A 17,292-nucleotide genomic window follows, 5' to 3' on the forward strand; every position below is an offset into this window, starting at 1 on the left:
ACTCCCTTCCACAAAGCGATCTTAGGGCTACGACGATCGTAATCCAATGTTAAGTAATGGAGTTAAGATCACCTTCAGTGCCAAGATCGCTTTGCAGGACAGGGGACCTGAACTCCGTTCCACAAGCGATCTTAGGGCTACGACGATCGTAATCCAATGTTAAGTAATGGAGTTAAGATCACCTTCAGCGCCAAGATCGCTTTGGAGAACGAGGCCCATCACTCACTTACTTTGTTTTTTATCGGGTATTTTGCGTCTTAATATCCCTAGCATGATTGGAGACTTAGAGCAAGTCTAATACGATGAAATGATATAAAGTCATGATGCAGCACGCGAGATAGATCTTGCGAAACGCCAGTCTAATAGCAGATATTCATATCGCCATAAAGGCAAACAGCACCGACGGTCCAAATGCAAAATGGGCAACAGATAACCACAGAGTAATTAGGACTGTACATCAGCTTTGGCAGAGACTGATACTCCAGGTTACCGATGGCGGGGGTTTTGGTGCCAGTAGATAGCCTGGACGAGATAGACTCGCTGGGGCATGGTTCATGGAATAGTTTCTATCTCATTTTGCTAGCATGACTCACGCTGAAACTCGGACAGAGGTCACAGAACGAGACCCGAACACAGTGGAACCATTGAGGATGTGAGGTCAAGCTGATACCGTTATGCAATTAACGCTGAATTCCTTATCAACGTTCGGAATAATTTGAAATCTATTAGTTAAGGTAGTTTTTAAGACGTTTAAGAGTCAACAAGCTTTTGAATGAGATAGAAGCCAAACGTTCTCAACAGCTGAGCAAAATAAAGTATACACTAAAAGTTGACCAAAAAATTACAATTTCACGTCAAAACGTTACTGGGCTGAAAACAGTCGCCGAAACACTGTAAACTTAAGGCCCAAATGACAACTTGAAGGCCTGTATCAAATACATCACCATCGAATAATAGACCCGTGAAGATCCGGGGTAGAATAGGTCTTCAGCAACCGATGCTTGCCGTAAAAGGCGACTTTGCTCGTCGAAAGAGACGACTAACGGGAACGGGTTGTCAGGCTCGCTGACTTGGATGATGCATGTCATCGTATCCCAATTGCGTGGATTGATGCTCATGATGTCAATCACTGGATTGCCTGGTCCAGACTCGATTATTTACATACCGCCGTCATACAGCTGGAATATTGCAGTGTGCGGCAAACCAAACCAAACCATCGAATAATCATTTGTTTGTTTCAAAGCCCCCATCAAACATGGGTGTATACTATCTTTTTCCTGGTAGTTGATAGTCCACGGTTAATACTTCCCCTCTCGGTACAACGGTCGTAAACCAATAGGTGTAGATACCTGGATATATAATGTATGTCTTTTTCTTTAATACCCAATCTGTTGGTTAACAAGCTGAAAAAGTCTTTCCCGTGAGTAGTCGAATGCCACTTTTATATCACGGTGTCTCAGCTAAACATGGATAAGAAAAGCCCAAAGTCATTCAGGTCATAGATGTTTAAAATGCGGTGAAACAGCACGGACCAGAGACAAAAGACCATATGATTGACTTGTCTGTGGGTTCGGAGAAAGTCTCAGGTCCAGACATGATTGTTTACAGGCCACCGTCGTATGCGAACAGGGGTATTGCTGGGTTCGGCGTCATGCAACAAACACTTACTTTTTTATGCAAATTGTGTTAGTGGTGGGTGCTACCGGTAGAGCAGGACATGCTTACCCTGTTCGCGAACACCTGGTGTTATCACTGATTTTCATAGATCCATTCATATAACTTTTATCACCGTGCCTTTAACGCCCAATAGATCCTTCTGTTTCGGCAGATACTTGGGACTGATCGGCGTTGACGTTTTATATTTAAATCATATATAGTAAACTACGGTTATAACGAACTCAAATGGACCACTAATTTAAGTTCGTTATAACCGTAGTTCGTTATAAGCATACATACAACGTCTATACAGCAAGTGGAGGGAACCAAAAATTAAGTTCGTAATATCCGTCAGTTCGTTATAAGCGTGTTCGTTATAAACGTATTTTACTGTATATTGCCAAATATACTGCCACACAGAACTGTTGTATGTGTACAGAGACCATGGCAGTTATTAAGCACGGAAAACTAATATTGATTCCTCGAAATATCTAACCGGAACATGAGTTTAATGGCCCTCTTAAACAATCAAAGCGCTGAGACAACGACCTAGCCTTGCTTCAAGGCTGTACTGAAAGAAAAATCCATGGATGTGTAGTAATTCTATCCTCCTAATAGGCAAGTCCAGATATGTGGCCAGTCTAAGGAATCCAGTCTCCTTAAAGGGACAACATGCTCTTATTATTTATATCATCTAGAAATTATGATTTAAACTAATAAGTATTGCCTTAGAGACTTGTGCAAGTCTAACAACGAAAACGTTGTGCTACTTAGGCAGGTGTTGCATGAGGACCACCCTGTATAATCCAACACCTCTAGAAATACAGTCAAAGACGATCAGACAGCTTACATACCAACATCACATGACACACATACCAACATCACATGACACACATACCAACATCACATGGCACCCTATGTCACACTATGTCATTGTCTGATGTTCTGTACAGAAACATCACGGTTGTTTACAGATATATATCATATGATTATTGCCAGCGAAGAGACCTACAAGCTCAGGTAGTGTAACACTACCCGCCCGCAGTCAACCTCGCCAAACATGCTTGCAGTGCATCACTGAGATAAGGTCTAACGTCAGAAGAACCATGTTATCTAGTCGGTATTTAGGAGCACAAAGTTGATGTTCCGTTTAAGGAATACTGCCACGACTTAATCCGATTATAGAGTTTTGAAAAACATATACAACGTTTTATGCAATTTGATAACTTAAGAAAACAATCTCTCAAGCAGTGACCCGTATTTGTTATTTTATGTGATGCTACTGGTTCGGCTTTTTCCTGTGGATTTCTTTACCCTGAAACCAAATTACCTTCCTACTTTGGGTGAACTGGTGTCAATTGGTGCGAAATAATCGTTTGACCTACAATTATTGGGGAAATAAATCTAACTGGACAAGTGGCCTTAAAGACTTGAAATGGCAACAATCGTACTGGGCAGTCAATCAGCTGATCATGCTCTCGTTTCGAATACAGTGGTTGTCTGGAAATGAGGGTACATCTATCATGTAATGAACACTACTCAAACAAAGGAGACAGGTTCCTCAGTCACGATGCCTCTGAAGAAAGGGGGGCACGGGTGGCCTAGTCGTCTAAGGCGCCGCGATTCGCTGTGCAGAATTTGCGTTCCTTGGGCACGCCAGAAACCTATGATTGTGGGTTCGAATCCCGGTTCGCACCGATTATGTTTCTAGGTTTGTCAGCACCATACCCGTGCTCGTGGGTTTCACCGAAGTGGTAATCGTCTGAGACCTGCATCACTTCGGGCTTTCCTCCCACATTAAGCTGACACGCCGTGATATAACTGGAATACTGTTAAAAGCGGCGTTAAACCCAACTCACTCACTCACTCTGAAGAAAGGCTCCTCTCCTGGAGGATGTAGCCTCTCATACAGGCCCTGACATAGTCCTGCACCATGACCGTGGAATATATTTATTTTATCTAGAAAAGCATACAAAAGCAAGTCTAGCCAGCTCGAGCAAGCTCTATTCCACAGCATATGAAATCAGGATAGGGAATTTTTTTATTTTATTTTTAGAGTCAGGAGGATATTGTGTAATATAAGATTTCGGAGACTAAATGTTAGTCTAATCCTGACACAAAACTACCTGTATATACCAAGCAAGTCTACACTACTTTGACAAATCATTTTTCTTCAGTTTCAAGAAAATGAAGAGATTATCTGTTTTCTTTTCTATTATATATAAAAGACAATTTTGTATTATTTTAAAAGTTTATTTTAAAGACTTAATGTCTTGGAGGATTATGATTATATCCGAACGGCACCGTTCAAAGTGAAATTGTCCGAAATAAAACTATTCCAGCTCAGCAAATCATTGGCGCAATATCCCTTTGTGTGAATGTGTGCGTGTGTACGCGGGTGGGCGTACCACCACTTTGTATGACAACATTAATGCGTTCACGCAACTATGCTAAATCAGTATAAACAAGACAGCCATCTCCGATGAGATGGTAATGAGATTGAATAGCTGTGAGACAATGGAGGCCTGAGACGAAGTTACATAGAACCAAATAACAAGGTCAGTTCGTAATTCAAAGTGACAGGGAATGATGCTGGGGTGCAGTGTCCCTAGCCTTGCTCCAAGGCTGTACTGAATGATAGGTCTATGGATGTATAGTAATTCTATCCTTATATTCGGCAAGTCTAAATAAACGGACAAGAAGGACGCCAATCCTTTATAGTGACAACATGTTCATAACATTTACATCATCGGGGAATTGGGATTTAAACTAATATTTATTTCATTAGAGACCTGTGCAAGTGTATAATGTCCCTTCAGTACTCAGGAGCTACTCTACATTTCATTGTGATGCAATGTGATGGAATCATACGTCCCCAGGGACAGTTATTATTGATCCGGGACTCCCCGGCCTGGGCAGTCCAACGCCTCCCAGCAAGGGATAATTACGTCCTAGTTTGCCAGAGAATAAATCCTTTGATGAAGAAATATACTTGTCAAGAGGGATATCCTTCACTGAAGACGACGCGGTTTGATATAATAGGCCATAACACCGTTATATTACCACAATGGCTCTATTCAGCCAACTGATTCCGAGTTATGGGTGTCTAAACCATGAGACAGAATGGCTGGACGTTATTTGATTCTGTATAATAATAATAATAATAATAATAATGATGATGATGATGATGATCACAGGTACAAAAAGCATACTTCCCAAGTTCAAAGGAGAACAGTTTCTAGGTTAAAGGACGTGTAGTTTCCAAAGCAGGTAACATTTGTAAACTGTGAACTCTAACTTGTCCATGGCCATCGCGAATGCATATAGTTGTCTATACTTCGAGACAAGCGGAATTTCGGTACCTACGTATTCTGTTAGGTTAGGGCAGTTATTAACGTTTTAATGTGATGCGCGTACGTTTACAACGAGTTTACTAAATTGCAGACTGTGAAAAAAACGCGCATATCGCTGTGTTCTCTCTTCGTGTTGAGGATCCACATGAGTACAATGTGTGGAGCCTATTTCTGGTGACCCCCGCCGTGATATTGCTGGAATAGTGCTAAAAACGAACCCGGGTCTTCGGTGTGACGAGCGAACCCTTTTACCACTAGGCTACCCCACTGCTCCTTCACTGTTAGATCAGAAAATTACACAAAAAATCCATTTATGACAGTGACCATTCAAAATCGGTACAATAAGAATAACTGCTATGTGGATGTTAAAAAAGATTTTTGTTATTAATGTCAACTGTAGGTTGTGTTGAAATGCGGCCCTTTGACAAGCCAGGATCTGCGAATTCGAATCCCAGAATCGCTTCAATAATGTTCCTTGTCAGTTCGAGTGTTTTATTAAGTTGTAAACCCCCATGGCCTGTCGCTCTTTCTGATTTCCTTCCACGTGAACAATACATACCATGATTTAACTCTCCAAGGCGGAGATGAGCTCACTCGCACCCCTCCTCATTGTGTGTCAAACACTGTCTGACATATTTAACCGCAGGTTGCACCTCGCGACCTCTCGATACCAATCAAGTACAGCAGAGTAGACTTATTTGTCATCATCAGAACATCTTAGGACCTGTGTAAGAAACATTTGGCTCCTGAGATTATGAAAGCGAACATTCGGGCACCTTGCAGATTAGTCTATCTCCCAGACCCTAGATAATATATTACAAATGAATCCAACTCAACCTAGAATGATTTGGCAAGTCTCGATTTCCTCAGCTATAGGCCTGAAATTTGGGCACCATTGGATTTTATGTTCTACTTTGTAGATATATATTCATTAATACGATTACTGTGTTTCTGGTACTAGATGTCAGTCTACATGCAGATTGATCCTAACCTTGGTAATTAATGCCAGACATAACGAGATGAATGCAACTGCTGTATCCGACAGTGGTAAGATTGGGCATAAGTGGTTTATTGACATAGCATCGAATAAGTCTGCTACTGGTTCTGCGAAAGGTCTTGGACATGGCTGGTGTTGCTGGGCCTCAAATGCCACGCCACACATCAACCTTATACCATATGTCGCCACGACATTTGTATCTTACATTACGGGAGAAAATAGACGCCCTTTTGGTGGGATTGGTTGCCGTCAAGCAGAAAAAGAAAGCTTACTTGGTGAATAATTACAGTCTGTGACAAAAGCTTTGAAAAAGAGTCCCTGGGCCGAACGGAAAATAACGAAAATCCTGGTTTCCCTGTTTCAAAATACCTTGCCATTAGGTAGTTGATGCTTGTGCTTTCAACAGGTCTTCCCTGTATGGTTGAAATCCTTGGCCTTATGACTTAGGCAGGTGCCCCCTGGTTGAAACAGTTGTCACTTTGACCAAAGCAGGTCCCACCTGATTGATCTACTAGAAGTTGGTCATATGACCTAGGCAGGTGCCCCCTGGTTGAAACAGTTGTCCTTTTGACCAAAGCAGGTGCCACCTGATTGATAGACTAGTAGTTGGTCCTGTGACCTAGGCAGGTGCCCCCTGGTTAAAATAGTTGACCCTAGGACCCAAGCAGGTGCCACCTGATTGATAGACTAGTACTTGGTCCTATGACCTAGGCAGGTGACCCTGGTTGAAACAGTTGACCCTAGGACCCAAGCAGTTGTCACTGTCTGAAACAGTTGGCCTTGTAACAGGTGCACCCTGTATGACATAGCATGTGCCATGGCCAAAGCTAGTGCTCCCTGTTTGGAATAGTTGACCCCATGACCAACCCATGTGTTCCCTGATTAATATATTTGGCCCTATGGCCCAAACAAATGCCCCTGGTTGATATAGTTAGTCCTATGGCCCAAGCAGGTGCCCCCTGGTTTAAAGATATTTGGCCTTATGACCCAAGCAGTTGCCCCCTGGCTGAAATAGTTGGCCCGGTGATATAAACAGGTGCACTCTGGGTGAAATAGTTGACCTATTGTCCCAAGCATATGTCACCTGTATGGAATGTTTGGAACTATGACCCAAACAGGTGTCCTCTGATTGAACTAATTGGGCCTATGGCCCAAACTGGTGCTCACTGTTCGAAATAGTTGACCCCATGACCAAAGCAGGTGCTCCCTGATTAATATACATGGCCCAGACAAATGCCTCTGGTTGATATAGTTCGTCCTATGACCCAAGCAGGTGCCTCCTGGTTGAAACTTGACCCAAGCAGGGTATTTTGAAATAGTTTAGCTTGGCACGTTTGGATGTATTTGTTTTCTTCTGATAGTCCAAAATGATTATATTTGTGTGTATTTATCATTGACCCTTCATTAAAATAGTGCTTAGTGGCTTCTTAATTTAAATCCTTCATAACAACAGCTTTCTTTACAAATATAACCACTCCGGTTCCAAAACACAGTTCCTTGATCTAACACTTTTCTCTTTCAGTCAAAGAACTTTCTAATGGCGAATGTTGGCATTGACGTAAAATAACTCTCCGATTATTCTGCTAATTGAAGTCGTTAATCATGAAATTATAAGGCAGGTGACCCAGAACTGAAAAATACGCCCTATGATGAGAGTGGATGCCCCTCTATATAACTGAGGGTCCCGGGCAAGTCCGCGCAGCAGGGTGGCGTGTATCGGTGACCCCAGACACAACCCACATGGCCACCTGTGATGGCGAGTACAGCGTGTGGATGGTATATGTAGTGTTGAGACAACACGATCTGGCAACTACCGGCGTGCTGCTCGACATGTGGTGTTACTTGCCAATTGCTTTTACCTTGTGAAAGGCATGATTATTGGGTCTGCAGGGTTTGCAATGTACGTGTCTGTGTTGTGTCGTGTATTTCAGATATGTCATGCTTGGTTCTTGCAATGATATACCATTGGTTTATCTGTATCCTTTACATGAACCACTACGGATGCCTATATAAAATAGTGTGCACATGTGACGAGTTATCGTTTCGCATGGTATTGTCTAGACGAGGTGTTTTTCTATAATAGATATATCAGGATCTGGCGGAATAAAGCGGAGAGGTGTGGAGTCACATGAATTCATTATTCGTCAGTAAATACGTATGCACGTATATGGGGTACAGATTTTATTTACTGACCAATAACGAGTTCCTGTGGAGTGGAGTGGAGCGGAGTGGAGAGGAGCGGGGTGGTGTTGGGTGGGGTGGATTGGATTGGAGTGGAGCGGGGTGGATTGGAGTGGAGCGGGGGGGTTGGGGTTGGGGTGGGGTGGATTGGTGTGGAGCAGGATGGAGTGGAGTAGGGTGGAGTGGAGTGGAGTGGAGTGGGAGTGGAGTGGGAGTGGAGTGGAGTGGAGTGGAGTGGAGTAGGAAGGGGTGAATTTGGGTGGAGAAGTATGGAGCGGACCGGAGTGGAGTAGGGTGGAGTGGAATGTAGTTATTTGTACGGGACACATGGAGTATAGGGTTTTATTTGACATTTCTTGTTTAAATTACAACGTCAGAAGTTCGGAAATTGCAACTGATATATGTAATATATAAAGGGCACGCCTGTCTAAAAATGAAGGGAATGATTCACTCACAGCACATCAGGAACATTGCCACTCCCAGTACAAGTGAAAGCCTGACAATTTCAAATGTTTATATCGTTATACAGTAATACACTCGCTTGTTCCATAAAACCTCGTGACCTCTGACTTACCCGTAGAACGTTTTTCAAAAGTATGATATCAACGTACGCAACAGTAAAAGGAAATGAAACATAAAGACATGGTAGGACGAAGATGGATTTCACAAACAAATTATTTTTTGAATGCTGTTGGTTAACATAGCTGTCAGAAACTCGCGTAACTGATTAATCGCCACAGCTCCCCTAACGTCCTCATTTGAAATATCGATCTTACCGTTGAATGGGATCCTAACTGTGAAGAGTGGAACATCTTTGCCTGCATCCTCTGATCTTCCGATTCCGCTACCTCCATACTTTCCATGAGTGGGGCCAACTTGGATCCCACTCTCCCGTCCTTCGCAGTCGACTGTTGCACATGCACTGTCTTTACCGACGAAGAGGTCGCCGCGGCGTTTTGTCCCGGTCCAGGCCACGTCCCTGTGCCTGGCTTTCTGACCGGGAACTCCACGTTATCATACGGTGCAGCTTCCATCAATTGTTATCACTGGAAGTTCACAGACCTGAAGAGAAATTAAACAGCTCCACAAACACCGAGCGAAGATGAACTGAACTTAGCTCTCCGAGTCTCATGAGCGAATAGAAGAAAGCTGGAGAACTCTCTCCGTCTCTGCTGAAAGCAAGTGAGCCTCTCCTAGCCTGGACGAGGAGATTCCACACGTGGAACCCGATATCTCCTGCTGCCTGTATGCCAGCTCGTCTGCTACTGTGTAAGCAGACGATATGATGCCAGGCCGGGTTGGGAATGGCGGGAAAAGGGAATCCTAGAAGTACGCGAAGTGTTTTACGTATGTCAGTCAAGTCTCGAGGTCAAGAACTTTCCAGCTACTTGTCGTCAAACATGTGTGAAAAATATGTCAACGGTAGAAAATCATATACTACGCGTAAAAAAAACGTTCCCAGATTTCATTCCCTTTCATTCATGCCTGAGTGTAATAAAGTGACGCATGTGCCAATAATCATACCATAGCGACAAGAAAAGTAAATCAACATAGCACACAGTCTCTAGCTACTCCGTGTCTACAAAGAGTTTATACTGAAGACGGCATTTCCTTCTATTCGCCGATCGCAACACGTTTTACAACCAACAAAACATGATCGAAACGCGTTGAAAGGCATGAATCCATTCTCACTGTAAGACACGTTCACAGCTGGCGTTGGCCGACAGGCTTTTTACTCCATACATTGATTCGAATTAAAAACACAAGCATGACAAGACCCAATATTCAGACTATATCTCTACCGGGCAAGCACATCCTCCTTCTGTCAACACACGCGTAATTATTTCGGCGGCCCCACCCACCATCGTTTAAATCCGTTAACCCGGCCGGACTGTCCGGAAAGCAATTAACCGGACAACGGCTGTGGTCGTCTTACGACGCCTCTGACAAATGGCAGATGGCGATGATATGGTTGGTCACTTACTGCGGCTATTGCATGTCCAGTTTGCGGTCAGTAAAGCAGCTAAACACAAGTAGCTTTCATCTCCGGCACATGTCTTTCATCTGAGAAGGCTTATCTTAGGGTGGTGATTGATTCTAACACTCCTCTAGCTATCCCTTTGCTTTGTAACTGTTGGACATGCAGCGTGTGAGAGTATCAGAAGTGTATTGATAGAGGGACCATATGCCTCCGTGGTCTAGTGGATAGAGCGACTCCCAGAGAGCGGGAGGTCGAGGGTTCCATCCCCTGCCGCGTCATAATAAAAGACGTAAAAAAATTCTACTTGTTGTTACTCAGCCTGGCGGGGCGCTCGGCATTTAGGGGTTAAAACGGGGATTGGTCGGCTCGGAGTCAGTATACTGTGTCTGAGCGGGTCATCCATGTTAAACTGCGGCATGGTATCTTATTGGGTTAGCAGTATAAAGCCGTCACGAGTCCGGACTAGCACAAGCAGCCACACGCATACACACACGTCGCTATATTAGTGCAATAATCATGAACGCGACATTAAACTTCATTTTACCATATCGCACCACACCTCACCTCACCTCACCTCACCTCACCTCTCCTCACAACACCTCACCACACAATAGATTTTGGAATGAAATATTGTTTGTTTGTTTGTTGTTGAACGCAATATTCCATTTGTATGACGGTCTGTTAATAATCGAGTCTGGACCAGACATGCAGTGATTGATATCATGAGCATCGATGCACGCTGTTGGGATACGATGACATGCATCAACCAAGTCAGCAAGCCTGACCACCCGATCATGGGTTGCTGAAGACCAATTGTAACCCGGATCTTCACGGGTCTGATATGAAATAAGCCATTATATGGACAATTGTTTGTGTGTGTTCTTTTGTGTGTTCAACAATGGCGTAAATATTCTGTCTCTTTTGATATTGACACGTCCCCTGTTGGCTAATCTGGTCTGTCAATAAGCTAACACAGACGAAAGGATTACAAAATGTCAATCATTTTTTCTACTCCGTGTAACATCCCCCCCGCCGAAAACATGCACATAAATAATGGTTTGTGAGTTTCTTCCAACTAAATACCTATATTGTTGAAAAGAAGTAAGGGAACAGCTAAAATGTGGAGAATGTTTATGGTATGAAATAACGCATGTTCTCTGAAGTAACCCAAAGCGTGTACACAACGTAAAATGACATAACATTTAATGGTATATTTTTAAAAGGTGAAGCATTTGATTGACCACCTCCATAAACATCATTCTACAATTTAAATGTGTGTAGTCTTATTTCTGTTCATCTATATAAGAGAAGGATGCCCTGTCATATAGCGTATTTAATATGTGGAAAACATCCTTCTCATTTATAACCCCTTTAATATGTTTATTCATTCAATCCTTCCTTCCTTCCTTCATCATCCATTCAATCCTTCCTTCAATCCTTCCTTCCTTCATCCATTCATTCAATCCTTCATTCAATGCTTCCATCATTCATTCAATCCTTCCCCTATGCATTCCTTCTTTCAATCTTTCCTCCTCCCTTCAATCCTTCCTTCCTTCATTCATTCAATCCTTCCTTCCATCAATCCTTCCTTCAATCTTTCCTTCCACCAATCCTTCCTCCTTCCCTTCCTTCCTCCCTTCAATCCTTCCTTCTTTCAATCCTCCTTCAATCCTTCCTTTCTCCCCCCTTCCTTCAGTCCTTCCTTCCTTCCTCCTTTCCTTTCTTCAATCCTTCATCATTTATTCAATCCTTCCTTCATTTATTCAATCCTTCCTTCAATCCTTCCTTCCTCCATCCCTTCCTTCGTTCTTTTATAACACGCACACACGTATATACACCATCACTACACATCTGTATCCGTGCCTGCAGATCAGAATGTGGACATCCCATCAACATAGCCTGCCTCCATCATTACAATGTAGCAGCATCCCTCAAAGTCATCTGATATTAATGACCAATGTTAACATCTCTCATTGTGAAGTGCCTTATTAAGGGCGGAAGGAAATTATATAAGTGTTGCAAGGCCTGTCCTTTCATTTCATGAAGCTGTTTCCGATCATTATTTGAAATATTTGAATTTAAACATCAATGAAAAGTAAGAGCTCTTATACACACTCATGACTACCAGAACATTATATCGTGGAGGTCGCCATGATTATTTCTTATCAGATGTCCTATATTCATGCCGTTTTGTATCAACTAGTGGTATCATGGCAGGTGAGGTGAGGTGAGGTGAGGTGAGGTGAGGTGAGGTGAGGTGAAATTGGGTTTAACGTCGCGTCCAAGATTATTGCACTCATATAGCGACGTGCATGCAGGTGTGTGTGTGTGTGTGTGTGTGTGTGTGTGTGTGTGTGTGTGTTAGTCTTATGCCGATGTTACAGTGCTAGCTCACTGATACACCAGTTTAACATGAACACCCCACTCAGACACATCATACAGACTCCGAACCGACTAGTCCTTGTTTTAGCCCCTTAATGCCAAGCGCCTGGCAGGTTAACAACAAGTACCATCTATTAACGCATTTTGGTATGACGCGGCCGGGGATCGAACCGACGGCTCATGGCGGGTCAGTTTGATGTGGAAGTAATGCAGGTCTTACACGTTTACCAGTATAGTGAAACCCACGGGTGTGGCGCTGACAAACCTGGAAACATAATCAGGGCAAATCTTGGTTCGAACACAGAATCCTAGGTCTCAGTCATGCCGGAGGGACATCCGTAGTATTTGACAGAGTTCACGATGCATGACACACGTATTCGGTATGCGTAACTCACTGTGAGTAACCCCTTCCTCTGACTCCGTCTCAATTTACTGATAATCTCACATGTAGCCACAAACTTTTGACATTTTGAACGCTACCATAAATATTGTCGTCAACGGCCATCAAGCGGAGACCTATTATAGCTACAATCGTGACAGTGTGGATGAACCACGGGCATTTGACGTCAACAGAGACGAAGGGCTCGGTGGCTCGGTGCTTCAAAATGTCAGGACCAAAGTAAAGTTACATCAAGTTCAAACGCTGGTTATTTTTTTCAGGATACATTTACAAACATAACGGAGAAAAAAGGACAAATAATTTCCTGTTGGAAATTACACATTTTTAAACGAACATTATATCCATAGCAGCGGCTTCTATAAAAAAAGAGGTGTTTTTTTCTGAATAATGTCCCTTTCCCTATAAGGAAAATTTGAAATATACATGTATGAATGACTATTTACATATTAATAAGCGGACCAACTGCTTCGACTGATTATGAACATTATGCCTTCGTAGAATGCGTAAGTGAATATGTATTTACGTCGCGTTCAGCAATATTTCAGCCATATCACAGGGCGACACCAAGAATGAACCATTCGGCCTTCCCAGCAAAGTGTCTCAGAACATGTACAATACCTTGTATACTTAGGATAAGATAAGATAAGATAAGAGATATGTGTTATCTTTCAATAAATAAATATAGAATAAATACATAAATGATTCTTATAAAATCAAATAAAAGGAATGTTTGAATGCACAGAGAGGCACATATAGCATATTCTCTGTTCGAGGCTTGGGTAAGAGAGGCTGGAGTCTCAATAGCCTTTAAGCCTTTGCTAACGAACGATAATCACAGTCAACAGTTATACTACCGTGTTTTTGTGTTTGTATGTGTGTGTGTGTGTGTGTGTGTGTGTGTGTGTGTGTGTGTGTGTGTGTGTGTGTGTGTGTGTGTGTGTGTGTGTGTGTGTGTGTGTGTGTGTGTGTGTGTGTGTGTGTGTGTGATGTTTTGTCAACAATATTGCATCGGTTCCGTAAAGGAATGTTTCTGCAATATATATTATCTTATCAGATCTTATCTAATCAAACCCACGTTACCAAATCAGCTAACCTACCTTTGTATAAACTCCACCGGTGTAGTCCGTCTGGGATGGTTAATGTGAGAAGCCTGAAACATGAAAAGGCTCTCTCCCACGTGTGGTATTCTTGATATTAACATATTAACCAAGCACAATTATAAAATGTCACAGTACTAGCGAGCCCAATTAGAAGAATTATGCCGATTAACCATGCCATTACCAAGTAATGACTGACATTTCCTAACACGTGTGGAATATACACAACTTGGGAGGTATGGTTTCCGTTTCGTTGACATTGTTAACGTTCACAGGACTGAAATATACATAATCGACCACCTGTCACATTTCATGGATGTTACATAATTTCAGGAAAAGTCTGTGGTTGAAGACGGCGATAAGGAACTTGATGACACTGTGTGCTTATTAAAGGCAGAAGATATCGTACAATCAATGGAACATGGATATCATATTAGATAATACAGGGAGATTACTGTAACAGCAATGCGGGACTGAAACGTGATTGACAGCGCTAATACCAACATCATGTGACGAACACGTTAATTGAGGTTAACTTCTTAAGCTGTTTGTATATGGATCGAAAACTGGTAAAATCAAATTTATACGATACTTTTGGTCTATATTACAGAATGGAAAATATCCAACTTGAACAATAGAAACCACAGAGTAAACGTTAAACACATATAGTCAGACTAACGTTAACATGACAAGTTATCAGACTGACATATTCTGCACATTCTGTTTGGTTTAGTGCCGGTGTATCGGGTGTTGTGTTGATACCTCGGTGGTTATATAAAGCGTGCGGTTATCTCGTCCGATTCAGACACGTTGTTCCAGAGAGCCATGTTTCAATTCTGCATGGTACCCATCTTCCTGAAGCAAGGGAGTTAACTAACTGTAAAGGTCAGTTAACTCCCTTGACTCGGGAAGATGCATAGTTCCGGGAGCGTTACATTCAGTTTTATCCGAAAGTGCGGAGAGGACGACATTCATGGGTGAATACATTGGTTTGTTGCAACCTGATGACCCCCTCGTGCCCATCTGGCATCAACTCTCACTCACTCTCAATATCAATTAATAACAAGGACGTGTTTTTTTTATTTCTCGCAATATCCCAATAATGATGTTATTGGTCATCATGGGCTGTGGTGAGGATATACTGTATTACTATCAGGGGACACGGGTAGCCCAGTCGTCTAAGGCGCCGCGATTCGCTGTGCGGAGTTGCGTCCCTTGGGCACGCCAGAAACCTATGACTGTGGTTTCGAATCCCGGTTCGCCCCGATTATGTTTCTAGGTTTGTCAGCACCATACCCGTTCTCGTGGGTTTCACCGAAGTGGTAACCGTCTGAGACCTACATCACTTCGGGCTGTCCTCTCACATTAAGCTGACACGCCGCGATATAACTGGAATACTGTTAAAAGCGTCACTCACACACTATTCCTATCACAACCACATTTTCACCCCATACCTACTTACTTACTTAAGTTGGGGATGTTACGTGCGCTGTAAGCGAATCCGTCCATCGCTGTGGCTGAGGTGAAAACGAGACTCGTCAGTGAATAGGACTTGTCCCCACTGCATGGCCGTCCAGCGTAGACGCTGTCTGCACCATTGTAGACGTGCTTGACGGTGGTTTCCTGTCAAAATGGGACGCCTGGCGGGTCTTCTGGCGACAATCCCTGCACATCTGAGGCGGCGACGTGCGGTTTGTGAAGATATTCGTCGAAAGCCAGGGATGCTTCTTGCAGTCACTGTTGCTGGCTGGAATCGATTTCGTAGGTGTGTTGTTCGAATCCAATTGTCTTGTCGAGTATTGGTTACTCGTGGCCTGCCACTCCGAGGATGGTCTCTGACTGCATTTGTCTGTTGCCAACGTTGCCATAAACACCAAATGGTGTTTCTGTGGACGTTAAATTGTCTTGCAACATCACGTTGACTCGATCCTGCTTCAAGCATACCAATGGCTCGCAGACGTTCATCTTCGGACAGGCGTGGCATTTCGTAATGTTGAATAATTGCGTAATTTTGTTGTTTTTCTGAGTGGTTGTTGTCAGCACGATGCTAAACAATGCATATGGAATCCCTTTAACGCACATGTTTTTATACCCATTCTTGGGTATTGAAATGCATGGGTCTTGCATAAATGTCAACTTTTGCATGGAATGCATGCTTTTCTGTAGCAGTTGCGTTTTTGTGACTTGATTCCATGCATGTACTACAATATTGAAAACCAAACTTTACTTGTTTAAAAATTACACTAAAACATTGGTGTCACAGGAACTTTCGTTGTTGAGTATATAATTTCAACCCAGACCTTGTTTTTTTATATTTGGTTTACGAATCCGGTGACTACAAAATATTGAAATATGAAAGAAAATAAAGGGCAATGTTCTATTTTTTTCGCCGACCAAAAATAAGTAAATTAAAAAAAACCATAATCATCATTTAAATTATTTAAAATACTATAATAAAAACCTGTTGAAAGTTTATATTATTACTTCAAAACACAGTGAATTATGAGGAAATCAAAAACAACATTTGATATTGGAGGTTGTTTATTTTTTCGTCCTACCCGCCTGAATTGATTGCCCCCACATCCGAAAGTGTCAGGTCATTTGAATATTCAACAGATCGTTACAAACCATAACTGTCTGTTATCTTTGATTAACAAAAAGATGAATTTTTGCACCACAATTCAGAACCCAATATATAGAGAAGGTTGAAAAAAAATAATTTGCAACTTTCTATATTTCTGGTTTTCTAAGAAAATCCAATTTCACCGTTTAACTGTATGTAGAATCTCTGACTTTATCAAAGTAAACACACCTTTTGTCAAATAAATCTCCTATACCATTATGAATCTTGAACATTTTTTCTTGGACATGCCACTGATTCATGAAATATACTGATGGAAATAAATAAGAGAACTCCTAGTTTTAGACATAATAAAATGATATGCCTTGTCCACCAAAATGTACAATGCATTGAACCAATGCTCAAAAACACATTTCAACATTTGTTTCTGACATGTGTTGAATTTGTATACGCGCTATTTAAAATGTACAGAATTAAAGCTTATTTCCCTATAGTTTCCATTGTTCGTTTCCATCAGTATATATGTAGACTAACACTGAGTCCAGGAGTGAGTGAGTGGGTGAGCGAGTGAGTGAGTGAGTTGGGTTTAACGTTGCTTTTAACAGTATTCCAGTTATATCACGGATTGGCAGCTTAATGTAGGGAGGAAAGCCCGAAGTGATGC

At 42.3% G+C, this 17,292-nt stretch overlaps 1 protein-coding gene across 2 annotated transcripts in view; it reads right to left on the reverse strand.

Moving 5' to 3' along the window:
* LOC124145191 overlaps positions 1-14,136 on the reverse strand; it is a 40,094-nt gene extending 25,958 nt beyond the window's left edge. Inside the window, exons 1-2 of one of the 2 annotated variants that reach the window (XM_046514889.2) lie at positions 14,048-14,136; positions 8,964-9,249 (exon numbers count right to left, since the gene is read on the reverse strand). In XM_046514889.2, coding sequence (XP_046370845.2) covers positions 8,964-9,221 — 258 coding nt within the window. In that variant the 5' untranslated portion in view covers positions 9,222-9,249; positions 14,048-14,136. Of the gene's footprint in view, positions 1-8,963; positions 9,451-14,047 lie in introns of those variants that run through there. The other variant, XM_046514880.2, reaches the window with a different exon arrangement.
* Positions 14,137-17,292: the final 3,156 nt, after the last annotated feature.

This window comes from Haliotis rufescens, unplaced genomic scaffold (assembly GCF_023055435.1).
Source record: "Haliotis rufescens isolate VD_foot unplaced genomic scaffold, xgHalRufe1.0.p SCAF_3, whole genome shotgun sequence".
Taxonomy (NCBI): domain Eukaryota; kingdom Metazoa; phylum Mollusca; class Gastropoda; order Lepetellida; family Haliotidae; genus Haliotis; species Haliotis rufescens.